Raw genomic sequence first — 18,854 nt, forward strand, 5'->3', positions numbered from 1 at the left:
GTTGCTTTGAGGAGAGACAGCGGGTTCTAAAAGAGTTTAACATACTAGCTTTCGGCGTGCGGCTAAACCCACTGCACTCTGTTTTGGGAGTGTCAGAGGGCAAAATGGGAAGAGCTTGCATAGGGTCTGGGTCTCAGATGTGTGCCGTGCGGTCCCTCCCGCTCTTCCGCTTCAGAGATAGATGGAGATGGAAACCTCTCCTCCCCTGGTGATCTTCTGTGCTGCAGACAGATACAAGTTCAGACAGACCACTGGATTGAATTGGTGTGTGTGTGTGTGTGTGTGTGTGTGTGTGTGTGTGTGTGTGTGTGTGTGTGTGTGTGTGTGTGTGTGTGTGTGTGTGTGTGTGTGTGTGTGTGTGTGTGTATGTGTGTGTGTGTATGTGTGTAAACAAGTGGGAGTTTTAGACTGGAAGGGATCTCTTATTACTAAAAATGATTCACACAGTTTTTTTTAATCAGTTTTTGGCATTTACCTTATCATATATGTGATATATAGCAAAAGCACAATCCATAAATTGCAGTTGTATTAACTTCATCCATATTATCTGAAGCAAACCCTGTGTAATAAATCTTTAACACACTTATGCACCTTGTTGAGTGACTATCAGCAAGGCTCACATTCTTTTAGTTTAATAGTGGTAGAGAGCTACAAATGTGATAGCTTTAGTGACCTTTTAAAGGAACACGTTTAGAAGAAAGTAGAGGACACAGTAGTTCTTTAGCTATTCACTTTTGACAAACTAGTCCCTTCTTTCACTGAAGGGCATGCAAATTTACCTGCATCCATCACAGGGAAGAATAATATATCAGGGACACATGGTTGCTTTGACTCCCTATTTCCTCATCAATAGTTGGGGACTTGAGTTGATAAATGGGCTAATTTCTTTTCAACTTTTAAATTATGTACAACTTTATACTCCTTTAAATGTCATGTGGCTTAAAGTCAGATTCAGTGAGTATTTACTGGTTGTTTTCACAGTCAATCAGTCTCCACTTTGTGTTCTGTCCATGCATAAACAGCTCCACACCAGCCCATATGGAGCCCTCATGAATCTTCAACGGAATGCCCCAAGAGGTTAAGTTTAGCATCTCAACAAAACACAGCAACAAAAACCAACTATGCATATCCACCTCAACATGACAACGGGACTGCAAGGTGACCCACAACAGATCGGGCTTTGGAGTTATAGTGAGAAGTGCTGAAAGGCTTTGCTATTAGCCAAACTTGCTGAGGTGATAATATTTATAATGATAATGTAGAGGACGAACAACAGGCCTCCAAAGAGGACCTTCGGTTGAGCATCACCATATTTTTTACATTTGTATGGTACTTTGATGACAGAAGGATTGATTTTAAAATAAGCCAGATCTGATTATATATTTATATATGACTCAAGGTCTCATGCTCCAGTGACAGTATCACCAGCTCACAGTAGCAGTGAAAGATGATGAGACAGAGAGTTGAGAACCAGACATATGGACTAAAAAAGTCTGAAATTGAGGAAAACATTTTTTTTCCTTTTTGCATATCCCAACACTTGTGGAACTCAGCATGTCTTGACTTGTTAAGACAGGCCAAAGTTGTGAAGAATTCCCTTATTTACTTGGCCGAAGGTAGGTTGGATCAGGCTCACAGGCAACGGAAGAAGAAAAAAAAGCTCTAGTTTGGAAATGTGTGCTTCTGTTTCTGGTTGCAGCCCATTTACTTCCTGTTGACCTCTGGGTGGTGCCCTGCAAAGGTCAAGTTCCGGGCTACACCCTTGTTCTTCCATGCCAAGGCATTGGTTCACCCACAAAACCACCAACCACTAAGACGGAGAAACAGAGCTAGTTATTATAAACACAATCATGCTTATTATTGTGCCACTGCGATTTGCGTCCTGTTGTGTTCAAAGGCTTACATTTGTTTTATTAAAACACCTCTCTGTGTCGTTTCCCTGGTTTCTAGATTTATCCGTTTGAACTTCCGCTTAGTGCAACTCTTTAATTTTTTCTCTTGTGCAAATCACCACCTGCTCAGGCGGATAGTTGGGTGACCCAGCATGCAAAGCAGCCAATCCAACTCCAGCATCAGGACATATGATGGTGGTTGTGTTGTAAGAGATGATTTGGCGTGACAGATGCAATAGACACATAAAGCACAGGGAGATGAGAGAAACAGGCTTCCCCAAACAAAGTGGTGCATGGTTGAGTCACTCCGGTCCCTGATCCACGGAGGCGGTCCGGTGAGACAACATGGAATTAGACTGTCAAACTGCTTCTGGCTGTACACAACTGTCAGGCTTGAAAGAGATAAACAATGTTTAGGTGGGAGAGTACACACATGTGGCCAGAATAGTGGTTTGTGAGGTTTTGTTGCTCAAAGGTCACTCAGGACCAGTCAGAGTCTTTTTTTGAATGAGCCGTGACATGTTGGTTTTGGATGGAACTGCAAAGCCATGTAGCCTCTTATTCTTTCACAGCTCTTTTCATCTCTAGATTGTTCTCTAAGTTTTCTTCCTCCCAGTCTTGCAACTGATTCACCCCTCACTCCTCTCCCTTTCCCTTGTTTTTTACATTTTAATACTGTTATGCATGAGCTGTGTTCCCTGGCCTCTTCTTGTACCTTGACATTTGCGTATGCATGAGGAGACCCACTCCAGTCAAAGCCAAATGACATTCTCCCTCAGCTGAGCTGGTGCTCTCTGTCGGAGTCAGAGCCCATCAGCTTGAACACACTCCAGGGCGAGGGGGTAAATCAAATAGTGAGACAACAGTAATGAAATATCATAGAGCCTTATGTTCTTCTATGAATTCTATTAACTCTCAAACAAACAATTGTTGTCATTATCAAAACTCAATTAGATTCACAGAGAATGGAATTTTAAGGTAGGTTTTAATGCCCGAGGCAAAAAGTGGATGATTGATCAAAACATTTCAATAAAACCAACTTTCTATATATTACGATATATACTGACCCATCAGCTCTGGGCTTGTTGATAAAAGGAAGTGCAGGCATAAAACAATTAGATTTATTTTGATTTGTTTTGGTGCAAGCTCAAAACCATTCTGACTTTCTGTCTCCGTTTTGAACCTACTATTATTAAATCTTTTGACATGGTATGATTAACGTAAATTAGCTGTTTTTTAAAATTTGACTTAAACTTGTAATATGTTCCAAACATCTCGCCAGTGACTGGTTGGGTGTTTAAGCGAGAATCTGAACAGGAGTTTCAAAGTAACCATGTATTTTTGTGGTGTCATATGCAATTCTGAGTTTTGAGAAGCGTAACCAAGAACATAACGGGAGGATATGGAATTGCTACTGTGTGAGACATGACCTGTCCGGCGAACCTAGTTCTTTTTATACTGCAGTTATGGTTGGGCCAGGGCCACTGAGGTCTGTGCTCTACTGCGGTAGAGTAATGGCAACCACTTTAAATAAATGGAGAGTAATTTAGCTGCTGAGCCCTTGGGTCTGGTTTGTGTCCAGCTGCAGCAGCCTGTGGCCGAAGAGGCAAATTGTCGCCTTTCGTCCTTGCAGGAAACGCCCACAGACAGCACTGATTCGACAAGGCCAAGCAAGTGGACATGGCTAAGTGGACAGTGCAAACATTTGGACAAGTGAAGGATCCAGACATAGTTGAGTTGACAGCAAAGAAACGAACAAACCAGTAGTGGGCAGAGCTAAAAAACCGTGACAGCGAAATGTTCAGGGAAACAGATAGTGTGTGGTCATTTTTGAAAGAATATAGAAATGAACCAGTAAGATGAGCTGAGATACCCCCAATGATAAATAACTTAGATTAAACAGTCCATGTACCCTACTTTAAAAACTTCCCAGTCAACTATTTTCAAAAACCACCATTGTCTTCTAAGCTATGGAGCCAGTGATATCCACTTGCAATGCGAGGCCCTTTGAAAAAAACTTGAACTCAAAAAGGTTGAAACCCAAGTCGCCTAGAGGCCCTGATTAAGTTGTCTGTCCTGCAAAGAAGGTGAATACAGCTCCCCAATGTGAACACAAAAAGGGCTGGATCCGCAGCCGCCTCCGTGGCACCAGCCCACTACCAAAGCCAACTGAGGGTTGGTCACACTCGGCCGATGCCGTGAAACAGAATCTGCCGGCCCTCAATAGATCCTCCGTAATGGATCCCCTTCTCTGGGAGGCCAGTGGGATGCCCCCTGTCTTTTAGCAGAGCCATCTGGTTCCCAGTACTGCTGCTCTTCCCACAGCCACACAAACCACAGTGAAAAAGGATCACTTTCACAATCAAGATCAGGAACTGGAGACGTGGCTGGTTAAAAGGGGTCTGAATGTTGAGTGCTATGGTCCCCTCTGCAGCAGCTTATTGTACTGTTGTTATTGTGTCCTTAGAAGTGCACTCTGTTGCGGTTTATCTGACAACCTTTTGTGATTTGATACAGGGGATTGTACATGCTCTGTTCATTCTCTGACCGGGTCAGTCAGACAGGATAGTTAAAAAATAACAATTCAAACATGTTAGGACGATCCACTTCAGTGATGATGATCACACAGTGGTGTAAAGCCGACAACTGGGAGAAGAACATTCAGTGTAGCAAAACATTATGGTGTAATGTCTTCACACAAAGGAGATTTTCTACACAACATATAGATTTAAATTGTACGAAAAGCTTGCCTTCATCTTTAGCATACAAAGTTAGATAAAACATACTGGTGTTTTTTTCTGATGTGTTTGCCACTCTCTCCAAACCATCACACCGGTTTCATTGCTTGCAGATGGGAGGATGTTTAGGCTTCACACTTTGGGTCTGTTCCCCCACAACTGCAAGCAACAAGTAAAAGTTAAATTAAACCACAGCATTCAATATACATCTATCAGTGTTTTAATTCTGCCTTCTTGACCATCCATTTCTCTGCTCGGCCTACAGGGTAAATGAAATATCCTATTGGTCTGCTTCAGTTACATTTAATCACAACACATGTCCATAAGCTCCCTCTGTTCCCTTTGACATTTGATCAACTTTAGCCCAATTTTCAGTAACTATTTTCTTCAATTTTCTTTAAAAAGCGGCTTCAAAGCTGCCTTTAAAGCTTCCAAGGCTGATATGACTATTGGTGGTCTGACTCAAGAGAATATTCGGCCAGATTGATTATTGATTATTTCTCTAGACACAGAAAACTAATCAGCAACTATTTTGATGCTTTACTGTTTGGTTATTAAAAAAATAAAATAAAGCCCTTTTTTCTTGTTTTTTACAGTTTTACCTTCTCCACCAGATAAAATGCAATTCATTTTCTCTTTCACAAAATTATACGTGGGAGTCATGTATCAAAGTTGACAGGACCTCTCCACAACAGGAAATTACTAAACTGGAGAGCAACATGTTAAACTCCCTTCCAAACAGCAGCATAGAGGAAGAAAAACAAAATTGGATAGTGTTTAAAAGTTCCACTAACAATATTTTCAGGAACACCTGCACTGCCATGGACATGTGCATTGGGTATGGACATTTAAATACATGTTTATGTCCTCAAAACCAAACATAAGATTGCATCCTGCGATAGTATTAGTTCATCAAATCCTTTAAATCTTTTCTGCTGCTTTACACAAGGGACTCTGCTTCGCTTGTCTTGGGACTTGTCTTGGGACTCATGATTCAAGCCGGCATCATTCTGTTTTAATAATGATGTCTGTTAAGAATAAACAGAAAAAACAGCTGTGCTTTTGATCTGGTGCAGCAGTGTGTTTCTTCTTGTTTGCATTAGCAGGGCAGGTCAAATCGCTCCCTCCCCTCGACTCGAGGCCTTTATTTATCCAAGTCAGACCTCATCTTCCCCGCACCCTGTATTCACACAGGACCTCAGGAAAAAAGAGACAGATGAGGTGGTGTGTGTGTGTGTGTGTGTGTGTGTGTGTGTGTGTGTGTGTGTGTGTGTGTGTGTGTGTGTGTGTGTCTGTCTGTCTGTGTGTTTGAGGGGGGGTAGTAGTTGCACTCAATCCCCTGCAACAGCACTGACAGAGCTTCAGCCCAAACCACATATAATTTACATTCCTCAGATAGCAGCTAACCTGAGCACAAACAGGAAGATCGAAAACAGGTGTGTTCAGCAACAACCCCTTTTCTTTCATGGTTCATCTTTCTCTGAGGTGCTATCTGGCCTTCATGTTAATACTCAAAGTGGCTTAACAGATGGGGCAAAGGACCTACATATAGATATGAGGTCCATCACTGCGTACAAATCCAACTGTTATCATTGGAGCAACATCAAACATGGTAATTGTCCAACAAGCCCAGCCGCAGCCGTACTGGCCGCACAGCTTACATTATGTTACCACAAATTGATTACTGCTTTGGAGAAGCTGTCAAATTGTGAGGAGAGGGGAATTGGCAGACATGTGCACTCAAACAAAAACACATGCACACACACATGCATACACATACACACGCGCTCAGTAGGAGATATCTACAGTACAGTGATGAGTGGGTGAGAATGGCATCACCACAATGACACTGGCCCTACCACCAAGTGAACAAAGGAGCCTGTGTGCATTTTGATGTGTGTGTGCGAGTGTGTGTGTCCTCCGTTCCCTCCACATCAGATCCATCTTAAAATACCGCGGCTGCTTCACTGATGAAAATTGCTCCCTTTCATTCTTACTGTAAGTGCATCTGGGGGAGGGATATGGGTATGAGGAGGGAGAAAAAGGAGGGGGGAAAAAATCAGGAATGATGTGGGTAGGAGGGCGGTTTAATGCCTGTTTTGTCACTGCATATGTTTATCAGGGCATCTGACAGTGCAAGCTGACTGAGGGATCATTTTACCATCCATTTACAAGCAAAACAAAGAAAAAGAGAACACGCTTAAAACACCCCCATGTGAGTAACGCACGGCCATCAGCAACAGTAAGCCATCATGGCTTGTATCACAAGCCGTAGATCCTCTGGTTATCAAAGGCGGTGTGCAATGAAGAAACCATATGGGCTTGTGTTATTTTCCTCACAGAGGACAGACACGCATTAGCTAGACACATTTTTTCCTCCCTGATTCGGTTGTTTGTTTGCTGCTAAAAGGCCCCAGCATGCAGCTGTGCCACAGAGCTCCTCTGTAATGAGATTTGTACCTTCAAACTCAGATGTTGGAGACAAAAACTATGTGTTCGCTGTTAATTTCACTAGCCTGGTCTTTGTCGGAAATGTGAAATAAACCCAGCGCTCACTTCATTAGTGTTATGCACAAGAGGGGGAAAATTAGAGCCTGGGTTAACAATCTGCGGGATCATTAAAACAGTCTTTGTCCCACCCTGACTCACTCTGTTTTCTTCTAGTCTTTCTTTTTCTGCTTCATTTTGCTTCCACTGACATCTGTGTTTCTTTCACAATCCGTTATGTACTGTCAATGCTCCACACCAATTTGCAGTTAAATTTTATTTAGGATGGTTCGATCCCAGACACACTAATTGTGCACCTTTGAAAGCCCTTAATTGAACAACCTTAGCCTGTCTTGGCTTCCCTATCTCCTGCCCCCCCCCCCCCCCCCTTCTTCAATTAGGCTTTCTCCTGGATGCACACGTCTTGTTTAGTCTTGTGTCAGAGTTAGTTTAAAGCTAGTTCCGTGGCATGGGTTGAGTATGCAGGTGATTTCCCTTTCTGTTTGTTCAACCCTGTAACCTTTGCCTACTTACTGTGTAAGGACACATGTGATTGGTTGTGAGAAACTACAGAAACAAGGACAGCGTTAGAATTGAAGAAGCTTTTAATCATGTTTGGAAATATATGGCAGATGTGAATTATGACTCGAGGAAACGGTAAGGAGGTGCCAGAGGGAGGTAATTGAGCGTGACACCTCGTCCGCCCTCATGTCAGTTTGGCTGACATGTCTAAGATGTCCACATTTTGCTAGCAGCTTTTGTCCCTAGGGTTTCAGCCAGTCCCTGAATGTCCTTTACGTCATTGTCAGAGTCTGCAGCCCATCAGTCACTCCCTGAACGTCTGCCAAGTAAAACTAAAAATTGTCCCTCCTTGTTTCATTCTGGGCCACTCACAGAGCCAAAACTACACTAGGTCCATCTGTGCTGCGCTCTGTCAGAGATCATCCTGGCAACTATGGGATATCCTACATAGGTGGATGCATTATCTGCCTTGGTATATTATTTGTTGATTGATTTTTTTCTCTAGTATTTAAATATAGGGCCAGAGAGCAGCTTGTGGGCAAAACAACCTTTTTGCTTTCCATTTTGTGACAGGCAACTTCAAACAGACGGGTTTTTTGGCAGCGCTTTTAGCCCACCACGGGCTCCTGCCGATTAGACTCTTTCCATTACCGAGCTAAATAATAGGGGCCGCACTAGAACGAGATGGGGCCATATTTTATAGGTGCTACCCAGTAACTTTGGCAGGGAGACTTGTGGGTCTGTGGCTACTGTGGTAGTGAACTCAGGAGGTGGTGCAGTGGAGGGTTTTTTGCAAAGGAAGAATGGCGAAGGCTATTTCAGGATGAATGAGATACTGGTTTATGGCCTGGTTATCTGGTGTTACAACCCATGACAAAACGGAAAGAAGGATTGTAAAATCCCATTGAGAAGTCATGGTCTGCAGACTCAGTGAGAAGCATCTGTTCTCATCACTTGGGAGGCACCATTTCTTTTAATTTCTTGCACTTTCATTGACCCTCTTCCATGAGGGCACTTTTAAAGCACAGAGATGAGATGTGGTCATTTAACTGCCAAGCCCACCCCCGAGACATCAGTGACTTCTTCTCCACCACTTCCAAATTCATTAAAAGAGCCTTACTGAATCTGTGACTATCTGTGAAACCTGGATAAGCAGTCTTCCTGTGAAGCAGTCTTCCTGCGATCCTCTGAAGTCTGATGTGGTTTTGATGTGGAAATGGATGCTGCTAGGGAAAAGGGGAACCAGACTTGTGTTGCAGCCAGCTGTGTCCCCACCAAAAAAAGTCATCTGTAACCTGCTACATCTTGCTTGGTTTGGCCTGGCCCTGGCCTCTATGCTTACTACACTGACATTAATGAGCCTCACAACAGTAATGGTTACCAGGACAGAGCGGAGGGGAAACATATTGTGGCAGGTTGTGCATTAATAATCTGACGTTTATGTCACCTTTGAAAGCTCTCTAAATCTTCACCGAGCAGACTTGAGTGGTGTTAGCATGTGCACAAATTATTCTTTTTTTGTACATAAAAGTTTACATGCATGTTTCAATCATAGAGTCATTCTGGAAATGTTGCTCATCCACTAAGCCTGTTATGCTGTCCTCGAAGTTCGAAACATATAATAAAGATGGAAGGAAGCTCTTTATGTCAGCCCTCAGTGAGGAAGCAGTCGTCTGTAATTATCGCTGCTTTTCATCCCTCGTAGCAAACACAACAAGTGCTCTTGTGCGACCTGGCAACGGGTCTCGGAGAGAACATTTGTTTGTAAGCTTGTTTGTTTGTGTTTTTGAGATCACATGACCAAATGCTCTTTTCTCTCACTCCCCCCTCTTTTTTCGCAACATCAAGTGCATTTGAAGTCGCAATGTGGAAGTCATTAGCCACAAATCCCGACCAATATAATAACAGGGCGATTAGCTCTCTCTCAGCGGTCCTCTGCTGTTTCCTTTTTTTTCTCTTGTCGCCGGGGTGGTGCAGTATTCTGTGAGGGCAGGGCTTGGTAAAGGGCGAGTCCTTCTCTTCCCGGATTTTTTCTATTTGTAGATCTGCATGTATTTTATAGGAGTTTTTTTCTCCCCCCCTTCTCTCTGTCTTTCATGCGGTGGTGGTTCTGTTTCCCATCACGGCCTATGATGAAACCACAAGAAAGCCCAGGCCCATGTGACGAGAGCATAACAGTCGCTTGGTGACATGGAAAGGGGGTGTCAGATTGAGAGGACCATGTTTGTAGGAAAGGGGGCATGGAGTGGGGATGATCCAATCAGTAGATGAGCTCTTCTCCTCAGACAAGAATGAAGAGTTCATATCCACACCATTACAAAAGAAAATTTGTATCAGCTATATAGATGTGTGGAAATCCTCAAGGCTCTTAAATGGACCATTCATCTTTAACGTAGCCTCACTTATCTCTGAATCCTTGCAGCTCCGCTACTTCCCATTCCCACCACAAGCGAAAAGAGATTTTAAACCACCTGGAACAATCCCCCTTCCCCATATTCCTCCAGGGGGCAAAACGCTGCCATATTTACCATCTCGTCTTGGAAAGCTAAGTTGACCGCAGCAGGGCGGGATGATTGCCAGCAGCAGCTCGTTCCAAGGGGACCATGTGCAGACAAGCTCTGCTTCATCCTGAAACTCCAGAGTAAAGTTTCCTGAAGGAGGAAAGGAGACATTCACAAAGTCATTTGGCTCTTTCTGTTTGATACAGTGTGTGGAGCAGCGCTTCGTGCAGCCAAGTTCAGTCCTTTTAATACCCTATTTTTCGGGGAGAAGATATTTGAAGGACGTGAGCTCATTTGGGATGCAGTCTGTTGCCCTGTCCCTGCCTGATGTTATCCTCTGTGACTTGGGCAGTAACAGCCGTGATTGCTTTTGGGGAGCAGTGACTCATGATTGTGCTTGTACTGCTGCCAAACTCTCAATAGCAGTGGTTCCTTCCCTTTTTCTCTGTTTGCCATCACTGCCAGCATTCGGAGAAATGTGAATTCTATGAAAAATAATCATTTGATTCCTGCCTTCCCCAATGAGTTCTGAGTATATCACACCATAAAGATCATACAATGCAGGATGACTCATTTTAATGTAACACAATTGCAGCTTATGTTACTACATTACTAAATCTCACTGTTTTGAAAAGTATTCTTTTGCCGTCTGGTTGTTTGTTTTCTTGTCAATAGTATTGTATCGATTTAATTGTTCTCACATTTAAAAAGATTGCTTAAGATATAGTATAGGATGAGTGATAATACCGCCTCAGTGTAGGCAGGATTGGCGATTCTCTCTGACCAATCAGTGGTCAGAACTATTACTGAAGTAGTATGGATAAACGTTGATATATACCCCTAATCTCTTAAGTCTTCTACAGGATAAACATGCATTTCAATTGCACAATTCCATTATTAAACAAACTGGCCGGTCGTCTTGAGTGTCAGCCAGGAGTGTCCTCCACCACTCTTCACACCCCCTATGTAGGAGAGCAAGAGCGTGACTCCTTGTTGTAACACCATTAAGCTGTTTTTCTAATTTTATGGAGTCGTATTCTGCCTCAGACACTGTCCAGTGGATTTATGATGTGGTGGTTGCCTGGTTGGTATTAATTTGATAGAGGGGAGCCATTCACAGAAAATAGTGGCATCATAATGCAGGAACCTGACACCCTGCATCTCCTTGCCACCGTTGAACCCCTGTCAGCCAGACGATGGATGGCTGACAAGCTTGACTGAACCACACTGCCGAAAGAACTTTAATTAAAAGTAACTTTTTGCGGACACAGCCAGGGCCTTTGATTTACTTGAAAATTAAGTGCTTTAGTAGAGGATGCAAGAGACTGAAATGCACGTTTGTGTGCAAGCTAACGGCTGTTAATATAACAAAGCATGTATTGGAAGCTTATTCAGGTCCCTTACTTATCTACGTTAGACACAGTTTTCCACATCTACAATCAACATTGTTTCATTTGGGAGATGATTGGTGTTCTAAAAGAATAATACTCCTTTAGGTCTTAATTGATGCTGCTTTCCTCCTCTAGACGTGTGAAATGTTATCTTAAGGTTGCCATCTAACGATAGATGCAAGCTCAAAAGTTGCAATAGAAGCCTGTGAAGCTAAGCGATCCCCCCCAAGAAAACATACGCTGAAAGGGGATGACAGAAGAAAAAGCAAAAAACAGCAGAGGAGAGAAATGTTGTGAATGCTGAGAGGGGAGAACAGAGGATAAGATATGAGGAAAGAAAAAGGAAGTTAGGAAACCTTGGACTGAAAAAAGAATGAGAAAGAGCCTTGGAGCACAGCTGGCTCACTAAGGGGTGTAACGACTGTCATATTGCAATGCATTAGCTCATACTCAGCCCAGACAGCTTGACTTGATGAAAGGGGCCGGTCACTGGCTAACCACATACATAGCAACGAGACCCCATGGAAACGAGCCAAACAAATAACTATTGTTCTATTTCTTGAGTTTGATTGACAGGCACAAGTTGAAATAGTTGTATAATATGTGTGTTCTTCATAAGTCGTCACTCAAAAGTGTTAAAGCATACACCGTATAAGAAAACTTCAAGCTGATGCATCTGGCCACTGTCTGTTTTTAGTCTTTGCAAAATAATGTCATACATACCGTATTTTTTTACCCCCTGCTGTTTACACTGAAGGAGTATCCTGCTCTGTGTATGAGTAATCATAACATAATAAATGAATGGTTTCCATCGTAATGCAATCACAGAGGAATTCAGTTGTAGCAGTTAAAACTCTCTTGACGGGAGCCCCCCCCACCCCTCCCAGAGGCTGAGAGCGACGAACAGTAATGGCTGATCATGCTCCCATCATCAGCCAATGTTTATTTGAATTCTCTCTTTCAGGGAAGAAAAGCTCTCCTCAAGGCATTGTTTTGCTTTGAAACCAGCTCTCCCTTTTTCTCACCCTCTGTCTCTCTAACTTGGCCATATGGTTGTCATAAATTTCCTAGAAATCCAAGTCATATTTGCTTTATTTGTATACCTGTGGGCCATTTTTTTTCTTCTGCGATGACATTGATTGAAACGATACAGTGATTGATCTTTCTTTACTCCCGTTGGTCAAAGCCAAAATGAACCCAGCCTGGGCAAAAATTAAGATCATTCCAAAGTTGTCATCTATGATCATTCCTACCACATTTTCCTATGGGGAAAATTCTCAATAAAGCAGGTCACATATTTGGCTGACTTTATACATTCAAAATATCTGGCCAAGCTTTTGATTTGCAACTTAAAAGATGTATAATCCCTTATTGCAGACACAAGTAATTCCTCTCACTTTCTCCATCTCATTCCTCTTTTTTCAGAGTGTTATACTGCCAACGGAGAGGACTACAGGGGCTTCCAGAATCAGACCAGCCTGCATGGTGGTAAACCATGCCTGTTCTGGAATGAGACTTTCCAGCACCCTTACAACACTCTCAAATATCCCAATGGAGAGGGGGGTCTGGGCAGCCACAACTACTGCAGGTGAGTCCCTCATATGGTGTTGACCTAAGGGTAAATAGGTTCAAATAAAGGTTTTAAACCTTTTTGTGGATTTGACCCCTTAATGCATAGTGGGACCAACTTTTAGAGGCTTCTAGACCAGCGGTTTCCCAACCTTTTTCGACTCAGGGCCCACTTAAGAATCTAAAAAAAATTCCGTGGCCCACATTCAACTATAAACAATACGGAGGCTAATTAAAGTTCTCAGATTACTTTTTATTTCATTTAGAAAAGGAGCTGCCCATCAGTAACACATATAAAAAAGAAACTAAAAAGTGAGGGGCTGTCTGAAATAGGCAAATTAATAATGATTTCATTCAGAAATTGAGAAATGCATTCTTATACATAACAATTGCACATATGTTACACGCACCAGATGTAGTGAGCTAAATCACACATACAATGGTGCAGAAAAAACATCAAAACAAGCCAAAACAAGAGCATTCAATTAATAGGCCTAACAAAATGCTGTAAATGCAGCATGTAGGCTCAGCCAGGAGCAAGAGATCGCTTGGTGTCGGGCTCTCTGATCAGCCTGTCGGTTGTTCTTTTCCCCATAATGAGCGCCTCACTGCACATTATCCCTTACTTATACACTTGGATAGTTTTACCTGTGGATGTTTGTTTTTTTAACAAAACTGATCAATCAAGTGCATTATCAATGTGGTCCCACGGGAAAGTTCCTACCATCAACTTTCAATTTAAGTTTGTAAATAATACGTTAAAAAATAAAAATTAAATAATGTTTTGCAAATTATTTGCAATGCCTAGTGGGCCGCGGACCACAGGTTGGGAACGCTGTTCTAGAAATTTGATCATCCAGTATTTAAAAAAATGAATCATAGATTAGAGAAATGATATTTCAATTTAAATATAAATTGTAACATCTTGACTTTACCTCAGAGTTACATAAAACGTTCTTAAACACATGTTGTATTTAATGAATAAATTAGACTTTGTTGGTATAACTCCCAAAAAATGTCAGATTCTGAAATAAAGGCCATGCCTACCGTCACTCCATTCTATTTGTTTTACAAAGGCTACAGATAACGCTGATATTTAAAGGTTATCAAGACTAAGATTAAGATTAGTCCGAAAGCAGATCCCTCTCCCTCTTTTGTGTTATTAAGAAATCTTCCTTTGTCCTGGAAATCTATCAGATTTACCACACAATCCTACACATTGACTTTCAATTCAAGACTAACAATCTTTTCAGAAGTTGAAGTTGAAGTATGATTGATGTTATTGATGTGAAAATGCTTTGAGTAGCACCGTTCAAACTCAAATGGATACTGATGTTTGATAGAGCTTTGAGCTTCTTGGACAAAGCATTTGACTCGATGAATAATTTAGAAACAGATTGTGTCCTTTTTGTGAAGGGTTTGAGCACAGTACCTGCTCAGACACTCGCCCCTGAATATTTTATTGGTGCTACCCGAACAGAACGTTTAGCCCCGTTCTTCACAAGGACACAAACACGCCTGAGGAGCTTGTCTAAGCAACTCTCCATCCATCATCCCTGGAATGTGAAGGGACACGGTGGCTTTTGGTGTCTAGGAATCACTTTAAAATCTGTCAGTCACACTCAAAGTTCGACTGTCAGTATTGTATGCACAACTGTCAAAGTTGTGTATTTGCAGGGAGCCACACTCTTCCGTGAGTTGGTTCGAATTCACTGAAACTACCAGAACAGTGGCTTGGCTGAGATCGCCAAGCCGTAGGAAACAGAACCACCCCCCCCCCCCCTCCCTGGCCCAAAGCCCTGAAACATTTCTCTAAGTCACGGTTGTAAACTCATAATGCAGCTATGCTTTAAAGTAGCACAGAACAGATTAGTTTTTTACTTGAACTGGATGGAAATTTGAGAGATGTATGATTAGGATACATGCACAGGATCCAGAAAAGCTTTCCCTGCACATTAGGAGTGCATTATGTCAAAACAGCGTTAAAAAATGGACATCTCCATTGTTTGGATTTGCTTGTTTTCTTGGCCACTGATGGAGTAAGCAGCTTTTCCAACTTACAGCTCATAGCTTTGATTCTTCCTGACAGAGGGATTTCTGTCACTTAGAGCTTCAGCTACAACTACTCTCTCTCAGACATCCTCCTTGTAAAGAGTCACCCATCAGTGGGGCTATGGGACCAAAGTGGCCACTTCATTGTGAAAAGATGAGGGATGGCATTTCTGGCATGTCTGCAAAGGGTCAAGTATTTGTGCATGTGTCCTCCCATGTGTGTGTTGGTGTGTGCACACACAAGTACGTCTCTGCGGAGAAGAGGGTAATCCCACTGCAAAGCATGATGAGTAATGTGAGATTAGTTCATTAGAGAAAATTAGATGTCTTAGTTGTGTTAAAGATTGCAAAATCACCTTATTTACATTCTTACTTTCAATCTGAAAGAGTACAGAGTGAAAGAATGTACTTTCATATGATGACGTCTCTGACTAGAACACAGTAGGTGGTAATACTTAAACAAAGGTGGGGGTTAAAAACAAAAAAAGAAGCAGAGCCAGGGAAGTTTTGGCAAGTCTGACCCTGAGGCTAATTGGGGTTTTATTAGCCTGATCTGAGGCCAAGGCACTGGTGTATAATGGGAAGCTGCGCCTCTTTGCTTTAAGACACAGCTCCACGCACGTATTAGGTGTTGAGAAGCAGGGAAATAGAATATTACACACCAACTTCTGGTCCCATCACTGCCGTTTTCCAGTTGGTGATTCAGTCGAGAGGGCACTTCAGCAGTGCTGGAGAAAGACCCCTAACAGTCCCCACATTTCACTTTTATAGCCTGCTGTAAAAAAGTGAAAACGGGGAGAAACTGGGCAGAGGGGAAATGTCACATTGTTCCCCTACAAAAAGAAAAGCTGCACAAAGCCTCAGGAAAAGGACAACAGCTCTTGTGTCTTAGCTGAGACTTAGCGAGACTCTTTCCAGCAGTGAATATCACAGTGCTCATCATCAGTGTGGGGCAATTCAGAATAAATTTCATATCATCGAGTGAAAGTAAATGATCAACTCTCGTGTCTGGTATGGAGTTGAATTTTGGTCATCCTGCAGCTTAACACAGTTTTTTGTTCTCCTTTTAATGACTTTTTTGACCTTTGCTGAAACTTCACGACATTCAAAAGTCATTCATATTTCCTTTATTGTTCCTTTCATTCTACCATTTGCAGACTGATTTTTGATTTTCTCCCGGTGCATTAGTACGAGGGTGTGAAGTGCCTGACGCTTCAGGGTTGAATAGCTTTGCCAGCCATTTCCTGGCTATTTATATGTGTGTGTGTGTGTGTGTGTGTGTGTGTGTGTGTGTGTGTGTGTGTGTGTGTGTGTGTGTGTGTGTGTGTGTGTGTGTGTGTGTGTGTGTGTGTACTGTACAATTTACGAGTGTCCAATATGGCCTCTAATGCTTTTCCCTTACATAGATGAGATAATGGAAATGCCAGAGTGAATAGTGTTCTCCAAGTTGATTGTAATTGAATCTCCGTGATGTCAGGTGCAAATCTCAAGGTCAAGCAAACTGCAGCCAAGTTATCCACAGTTTGTGAGACTGTATCAAGATCCCATCGGCGTGTTTGTATGTTTTTGTTGAGCCATGCAGATAGTTTGGTTTTATTTGCGCAGGTGTTGAAATTCTATTTGTTGTATACTGAACATAGAATTAGAAACAGTTTTAATAATTTAAACTCTGTTTCTAATAAATAATGTGTTGTTTGTGTGTTCGCCTTGCCGGAAGGCTCTAAATACTACAAAACCCACCTTGGCTGCTGATGCTATGGAGGAAAAGTCATTCAAAGGTGTCAACCAGAGCGTTTGCAAATTCACAACTACTGAACAGCTGACCCACAATTCACACTTCAGATTTCAGTTTTCTCAAAAAGAGAAATCTTCAGCTCTCTTTCCCAGTTAGCAGCTCACATCACCAAACCTTAAGCTTCCTAATTGGATGTGTTTTGCTGAACACAGCTTGGGAGTCAGGGTCAGATCTTCCTATAACTAAATTTGCTTGTACATGTCATGTCATATTATATTTACAGTATGTTTTATGTACCTGCAACTCTTTCCAAAAGAAACCCATATTTTCTGACGCAGCTCTGTACTGTTGATTATATTCATGCCAATCTAAGCAGTCAAAGTGCTCCTATGTGACTCATTTAACATTTGTCCTTTTACTGAAGTGCAGCGAGCTCCTCTCTTTGGTTGGTGGTAATCAGTCAATTTCATCTTTTCTTCCCTTAAATTGTGTCCTGAATGCTACTGCAGATAATCCTCAGGCTTCATTGTCAACAGTTTTCATTTGAAGAGATCTGTTGATGGTGAGGCCCATAGATCTAAAGTAGGATCTCTTCCCAATGCTGTAAACATGAAATTCCATTCATCTCCATTGTAATGAGGTGGAGGCAGAAGTCTCAAACACACATATACTGAATAAATGAACCCAAAAAGATCTACATGGCTAGATTCCATTAAAGGGAGGTGAGAAACATTAGTCATTTTTTGCATATTGATCCTTTGAAGACATTAGTGAAGAAGTATAGTGCTCACCAGCCACCCATGACACTGCAACATCACGACCATGTGTCTAGCACAATTGGACCGTGGGAGAACAACAGCAGACAGTAGACGCTACATATCGGCCCCACAACCAACAATCCCTCTTCTTCAATACATGCATTCATGCAGCACAGCAGCAGGCAGCAGTTTGCATGCTAAATCATCCGAGGCAATTAAAGAGTCGTCTCTCAGGCAGTAAATTGCCAGACTCTGATCTGCTGTTGACCTCAAATCCCAATCCAGACAAGCCTCTCACCACCACTGTTCAATCAACATTACTCTTATTTCCAATTCGGCAAAATTTGCTTTGATATTGTTTTACGCCTTATTATTTTTGCTCAACCAAAACCCCTCTTGGATCTCACTTCAATCTTAGCTCGCACATGTTATTCCTAGCATTTGCACATATACTTTAGTTTCATCCAAATGATTTGAGGATTTTCAATTTTATAGTGCCAGGCATTTTAAAGGTGATCGTAAATATTCTGATTAAGGTACGTGTAAAATGGTTATTAAAGGAAACTTTTTGAACAGCAGCCAGTCAGTTAAGAACAGCTGTTTCTCTCTGTGTTCAGATGTCTTAGCCTTCAAAAGCAGGACAGTAGAGCCTGTGAGGCAAAACGCAATGTGGCTATAATTGGCTGCGTACCAAAGTGTGTGGCTCACTCGGAGCAAAATGAGTCAATCAGCTTAATTGCGCCAATTAAGTGTCCAAACATCGTCTGTGTTCCACCTCTGGGTATGAGAGTGTCTGAACAAGCTCTTCTATTCGGTGCCAAGCGGGCCATCTCTGACGCACATGGATGTGAATGCAACACCCCCTAAGACTACATACACACAAACACACACATAGACACACACTGGCAGTGACTTTTATCAGAGTGTCACCATAAGGGCTGAAGTCTTTCTGTGTGCTGCCACACACACACGCACACACGCACACCTCAGGGCAGGGTTGATTATGTTTCTCTGTCATGCGGGCTGGCCTTTTCACCTCAGCTCTGAGGAAGATGTTCCCATGCTTCTGCGCAAAAGGTGTGTGCAGATGTGTGTGTGTGTGTGTGTGTGTGTGTGTGTGTGTGTGTGTGTGTGTGTGTGTGTGTGTGTGTGTGTGTGTGTGTGTGTGTGTGTGTGTGTGTGTGTGTGTGTGTGTGTGAAAGCGATAGG

General features: G+C 42.3%; 1 protein-coding gene across 3 annotated transcripts in view; it reads left to right on the plus strand.

Moving 5' to 3' along the window:
* kremen1 (kringle containing transmembrane protein 1) overlaps positions 1-18,854 on the plus strand; it is a 55,175-nt gene that overhangs the window by 6,244 nt on the left and 30,077 nt on the right. For all 3 annotated transcript variants that reach the window (XM_063896275.1, XM_063896276.1, XM_063896277.1), the window contains exon 2: positions 12,957-13,119. In XM_063896275.1, the coding sequence (XP_063752345.1) occupies positions 12,957-13,119 (163 nt within the window). The remainder of the gene's footprint in view (positions 1-12,956; positions 13,120-18,854) is intronic.

Source organism: Eleginops maclovinus, chromosome 12 (assembly GCF_036324505.1).
Source record: "Eleginops maclovinus isolate JMC-PN-2008 ecotype Puerto Natales chromosome 12, JC_Emac_rtc_rv5, whole genome shotgun sequence".
In the NCBI taxonomy this organism is placed as follows: Eukaryota; Metazoa; Chordata; class Actinopteri; order Perciformes; family Eleginopidae; genus Eleginops; species Eleginops maclovinus.